This window comes from Sinocyclocheilus anshuiensis, unplaced genomic scaffold (assembly GCF_001515605.1).
Source record: "Sinocyclocheilus anshuiensis isolate Anshui unplaced genomic scaffold, SAMN03320099.WGS_v1.1 scaffold918, whole genome shotgun sequence".
NCBI classification, from domain to species: domain Eukaryota; kingdom Metazoa; phylum Chordata; class Actinopteri; order Cypriniformes; family Cyprinidae; genus Sinocyclocheilus; species Sinocyclocheilus anshuiensis.
In genome coordinates, this window is record NW_015540946.1 from 1,503,131 (window position 1) to 1,509,178 (window position 6,048).

The 6,048-nt window shown below is 36.8% G+C and overlaps 1 protein-coding gene across 1 annotated transcript in view; it reads left to right on the top strand.

The window, feature by feature from the left end:
• LOC107689825 (uncharacterized protein KIAA1841-like) overlaps window positions 1–4,786 on the top strand; it is a 9,990-nt gene extending 5,204 nt beyond the window's left edge. Inside the window, exons 10-20 of the mRNA XM_016487988.1 lie at window positions 3–153; window positions 250–383; window positions 523–628; window positions 1,539–1,571; window positions 1,796–1,895; window positions 2,038–2,126; window positions 2,224–2,252; window positions 2,790–2,863; window positions 3,241–3,329; window positions 3,484–3,575; window positions 4,088–4,786. Of these exons, the coding sequence (XP_016343474.1) occupies window positions 3–153; window positions 250–383; window positions 523–628; window positions 1,539–1,571; window positions 1,796–1,895; window positions 2,038–2,126; window positions 2,224–2,252; window positions 2,790–2,863; window positions 3,241–3,329; window positions 3,484–3,575; window positions 4,088–4,124 (934 nt within the window). The 3' untranslated portion in view covers window positions 4,125–4,786. The remainder of the gene's footprint in view (window positions 1–2; window positions 154–249; window positions 384–522; window positions 629–1,538; window positions 1,572–1,795; window positions 1,896–2,037; window positions 2,127–2,223; window positions 2,253–2,789; window positions 2,864–3,240; window positions 3,330–3,483; window positions 3,576–4,087) is intronic.
• Window positions 4,787–6,048: the final 1,262 nt, after the last annotated feature.

Below are 6,048 nucleotides of genomic sequence, written 5' to 3' on the forward strand. Positions count from 1 at the left end.
GCATTCCTGTGTACAGATTTGGGCCAGTGTAAGTACCACCCTGAAGCGGTTGTGTATCCTGGCATTGGGGCAGATCATAGATGGCACGGCATTGGTCTTTACCCCTGCTGCAACCAGAAAGTCCTAAGATTTGATCCCTCCTCCATGCCCAAGGTTTATGTTGTTGCATTAGAATATGTTTTCTTAAACTCAGATGACCTTTGAACTTGTCTGACTTTTCACCATGAATGCCTGTGTATGTCTGTGTAGGGCTGTAAAATAAGAGACCACATTGTGAGTGCGGCAGATGGTGGTGACTGCAGCGATCACAATGTAAACTCAACCCAGACCAGAATACTCAATGACCTGCTTCTACACAGAGAGGCTGTGTGTGTGCCAGAGAGGTCAGACTATAGTAACTTCCTTCAGAAAAAAACATGATTGGTTCTCTGTTGCATGCCATGTTTGATTAGCTTGATGCTTTGCCTAGTGTCATGTTCGGGTCTTTTGACTATGTTTTATGCTCTAATCCATTTTGTTTAGCTGTAGCTCTGACGATGCTTCTGCAGGTAGTGAACGTGTGCCAGGATGTGATGTAATGCTGGAGCCAGAGGTGCTTACAGCTCACAGACCCAAGGAAACCACAGCTGTGAGTCTATCAGATTGATTATTTTTGTTTTCTTTTTGTTTATTTATTTTTAACTTTTTTTTTTCTTTTTTTATGCAACCATCAACAACATACACTACCGGTCAAATGTTTGCCATTTAAAAGAATAGTTTTTCTTTTTACAAACAAGTAAAAATGATTACAGTCTTCAGTGTCACATCATCCTTCAGAAATCATTCTAATATGCTGAATTTGGTGCTCAAGGTACATTTCCTATTATCAGTTTCAAAAACAGTTATTTTAAATTGCAATAATATTTCACAATATTACTGTTTTACTTTTTCAAATAATTGCAGCCTTGGTAAGCAGAAGAGACTTCTTTCAAACACATTAAAAATCTTAATTCGCTACACCTGTACAAACAGAAAAAACAAAGAGTTTAAAATAAGTTTATAATAAAGTTTAAAATAAGAAACAAAGTCACATTGTGAAGTATAAAGATGAAACTGTAAGATAGTTTCTTGCTACTGCAACTTTATCTAAAATTCCAACTATAAATTCCATATAATTTCCCATTGTGAAATAGTCACAAGAAATGTATTCGCAATTGTGAGATAGTTTAAAATAAGAAATAAAGTTACATTGTGAGATATAAAGTTGCAATTGTAAGCAATTGAAATAGTTGCATTATGACAAATTCACACTGTGAGATCACAGCTACAAGAAATACATTCGCTATTGTGAGATAAATTTACATTATTATAAATACAAATTTTAAGATATAAATTAAGCCATAATTGTGAGATATTAAGTAAGTTAAGTTTTTTTTTTTGTGTCCGCAGTGGTGGTATCTGACTTTCGTTTATTGTGATGAATGCATCGGTTTATTGTTTATCTAAATTTGTTTGTCCAAGCTCAAATTATGACAGCACCTTTTTTCCTTCTCTTGCAGTTTTCACTGTTAAAAAACTGGAGTCTTCAGCTGGTAAGAAGCAAGTTTCTCAAATATTAAATGCAACACCATTAGTTTTTTTTATTCTCAGTTTTTTTATGTCTGTGTGTTGTGATGGTGTGTGCTTGTTTTGTTGATTGTATGGTTTATTGCTGGCTGTGAAACAATTAATAATAAATAATAGGGATAATAAAGTTGACCCTATTATATACCTACACTGAAAAACACATCTCAGATGTTGCTTTGACCTTTTGCAGCGGCAGCAGTCTCCGCTGTCTGAAGATGAGGAGTACACTACAGGGTCAGAGGTCACAGAGGATGAGATCGGGGATGAAGAAGACACATCAAAAAAACAAGGTGGACTAAAATGTTACACATTAGTAAAAAATCACCAGATAATCTTTGATATGCAATACCTCATTACGGTCAAAAGGTGGCAGTCGGGTACAATTTCAACGAGACTGACCTTAAAGCTGGGTTTGTGACTTTGTGTAAATAGCTGCAAAGAAGGCAAGAAAATCTGGAAAACCTTTGAAAAGACAAGTGTCTTCCCCCAGTTTCCAGCGTAAGGAGAGATCTGGAGAAAAGGTGAGTTTAACATATTCATTTGCGCATTTCACAAATTCATCTGTGCTTGTGTATGTCACTTTTCTCTATTCATTTGTCCTATCCTGTTGTTTTAAAGGCACCATCTCGAGACTCAACCCCGTTCATGTGAGTGATTCTAAGACTTGCTGTTTTCTGTAGAAGAATTATGTGGCAAATTTTAAGGGATAGTTCACCCAAAAATGAAAAACTCTCATGTTGTTCTTTCTTCTTTGGAAATCAAAAGAAGATGTTGTTTTGAACCCCCTTTAGTTATACTGACAAAAACAGTTGAAAGATTTTTTTTTTTTTGTTCTTTGGTGTTTTACCAAAGAAATAATTCATAAGTTTGAAATGACATGAGGGTGGGTAAATGATGACAGCATTTAAATTTTGGGGTGAACTATCACTTTAAAATACAAGAACTTTTATTGAAGACCAAAGTCTACAGTTTATATGCTGTAGTATTGCTTTACTGTTTTTATTTAATGCACTTGTTTGCAGTTTTAATTTACCTAATTCCGAAGACTGTTAATAATCTCAGTTGTAGATTCTTTTAATCACTGTATTGTAATGCTTTCTCATGCCTCTCATGTGATTGAGAAGGGATTTCTACGCTTCTGAATGAGACATTTTTTTCTTTCTTTGTCCTTCTTTTGCTCTTAGCGTAAGCATCCAGAAGAATAAGTGGGATAGCAATCGCTCCATGAGGTACAATCAGGACGCACAGAGGGAGGAGGGTAGGTACCTTTTTCAGATCCTCTGACTCTAACAAAGATCCTCAAAATTGCACAGTGGTAGAGCAAGTCTTATAATAAAAAATGTTGTGATTTAAAACCACTTGAAAACCCTAGAAAATCTCATCAGAGAAAGTTAAATCCAGCCATCAGCATGTACATCTGTCAACTCTTTAGAAGACTAAATCACTGTTTTTGTTTTATAAACACTTTTGTATTCAAAATAGGATTATTAAATGATTTATAATGTAATTAATCAATGGTATGAAATAATTTAGAGGCATTTTTGGCTGTGCTTCTGACAGCTGAAGCTTTCAAGTAGATTATGTGTAGATTTGCAGTGATCTTGATGGATGTCTATGCGTTCAAACTCACTCTAGATCAGAGGAGAATGGAGGAGATAATAGCCAATCTCACTAAAATGCGCTTTGGTGACCAAGAGCAGACGAAGTTTAAAGACAAAAAAGAGGTACAAAATATCTTTACTCTCTTTGATAAACCTGCTAAAGCACCATTAAGTACATGTTTTCACATGCATGTTCTGATTTATTACTATCTTTTACAGCAGTAGTCCAAAATTGTACTCTAGTATTTTGCACCCATGTGTGTTTGTGTGGTTCCAGCCTGCAGGAGGGCTCTACTCGAGGCTGGAGGCCCAGTTTAAGGCCTCGTCTCAGTCCAGCGGAAGACACAGCAGCTCAGAGAAAACTCTAAGGTACCCCAGTCACCTAGCACTGAAGACACTGCACAGACAAGCAAAACGAGTGAAAGTGTTCCAAATGATGTTTCATGATTTTAATCATGCGATTTAGAAGGATTAGGAACATGTTTGTTTTAGCGCTAAACTGGCTTGTCTACTCTTGTCAGGCAAATTTAAAGGAATAGTTCACCCAAAAATGAAAAACATGTTCTTTCTTCTGTGGATATTTTGATCCATATAGTGAAAGTCAATGGGGTCTAGTGTTATTTTGGACCCCACTGACTTTCATTGTACAGACATAAAAAGTTGTAAATTCTTCAAAATATTGTCTTTTGATAGAAAGTCATTCAGGTTTGGAACAACATGAGTGTGAGTAAATGATGACAAAATATTTTTAGGTCTACTGTTTATATAAAATTGCTTTACTTTTTAATATACTTGCTTGCAGCTTTAATTTGACCTTTTTACTTACTCCCTTTCTCTTATTCTCAGTTCCATATTTAACCAGCACTTTGGTCTTTTTTTAGAGCGAAGACGCGCTCAGGGCCGTCAAGACCGACTTAGAGAAAATGTGTAAATAAGTGGATGAGTTTTTGAAAAGGAGGAGTAAACGAGGTTGCTGCTGTTTGACGAGGCAGAAGAACCAATCACTCTCTTCGCCCATCCTTTACTCCACTCCTCACCCCCTCCTCCAAACTCCGTCCAGTTACAGCAGGAATAGCATTAGAGTCTTTTCCATCACAATCCCGGGAGAAGAATGGATTGCTGGTGTGTTCACTGATGTCATAACTGTAGCTATAGAACATAAACAATGGACCTAATAAAATCAGTTGCACTGTAAACAATACATGCTTTTGGCTGCTAATGAATTGGTTGCACCCACTAAAAAAATCTGTGTTACACTAGTACCATTTAAGTTTATTTTGCACCTTTTTCCTTTATCTCATCTCATGTCTAGCTCAGGATTCATCCCAGCTGCAGTGTGTTGTAATGTCCCTGCTTCATTCTAGTGGACTCAGGTGACCAGACAAAGCTCATCTCTGTGGTACTGACCCTGCACTTTAAGTCGTCTTAATGCAATGACTCAAACCTGTATAATACACAAAGAAGCCACTGGGTAAAGAGTCATGCTGACGACTAATACCTATGAGGTCCATGATTATGTTGCACTGAAACTATCACAACTGTGCCATTTGGCCCAATGTGACGTGGGGTAGAATACAGAATCAGTAGAATAAAAATCATTTTAAATAAACCTGTGTCTTTTTTACTGCTGTAGAATTATTTTAAGTTACAAGATACAAATGAGTTATTTCTTGGCCTTTGATTTGGAAAATTTAAGTCTGTAAATACACAGTCCTTTTTCACACAATTACTTCATGGTCTGGTTTCACAGACAGGACTTAGGTTAAGCCAGGATTAGGCCACAGTTCGATTAGGACATTTAAGTATCTTTTATAAATGTACCTTAGAAAAAAACATTACTGGTGAGCATCTTGAGAATCAATAACAAGTTTCTTTCAGTTAAAACATCCCAGACATGCATTTTAGACTGAGACGAGGCTTAAGCCTTGTCTGAAACCGGGGGCATGTGTTTAAAAAAAGCAAGGTATTACTGATCAGTCAGCCATATCATTGAGGAGGATTTCCAGCACAACTGTCACCATGACAACAGGAAAGGGAAGTAGAATGTTCTGCATGTGTGGGGGGAGGCGGGGGAGCTTCGATGAGCTGGTCTGCCTTTTTTGGTGACGGTGTTTGATTGAGCTCAGGCAGGTTGGGTTGCAGTACTAGGCCACCTGCCAGCCAAGAACACAAATGATCATGTGTTAATTCCCTCTGCTGGTGGGAAATAGATCCATCATAACCCCACCATTCAACAGATATCTCTCTTTCCAAGAGTCGTCTCTCTCTTACTCTGAAAAGTTGACAGTTCTGAGGAAGCAGACCAAGCAGTTCTAAATAATACTCAAAACAATTATTACTGGATTTTCTTTACTTGCCATTTTATTATTAAACTACCAGTTTATTTCCATCCGTGTTTTCAACACTTTAAAAAACAATAGTTATATGTACACTACCGTTCAAAAGTTTGGGGTCAATGATTTTTTAAAAATGCTTATGAGTCTCTTATGCTCAACAAGGCTGCATTTATTTAATTGAAAATACAGTAATTTATTCCTGTGATGTATAGGTGAATTTTTACATGTCTTCAGTGTCACGTTATCCTTCAGAAACCATTCTGATATGCTGATTTGGTGCTCAAGAAACATTCTTTTTTTATTATCATCATAGTTGTGCACATTTTCAGTGTGTCATGGAGATTCTTAATTTATTTTTAAGCATCCAGATGGAAAATGTCAAGCTGTAATAAAAATTCTAAAGGTGACAGGAATCTGAGCTAATCAGATTGGTTATAAGGAACAGAAAGAGCAGCAATTCAGCAGAGCGAGGGTAAAGGTGGACGGACAGTAGCTGCCCTCATTCC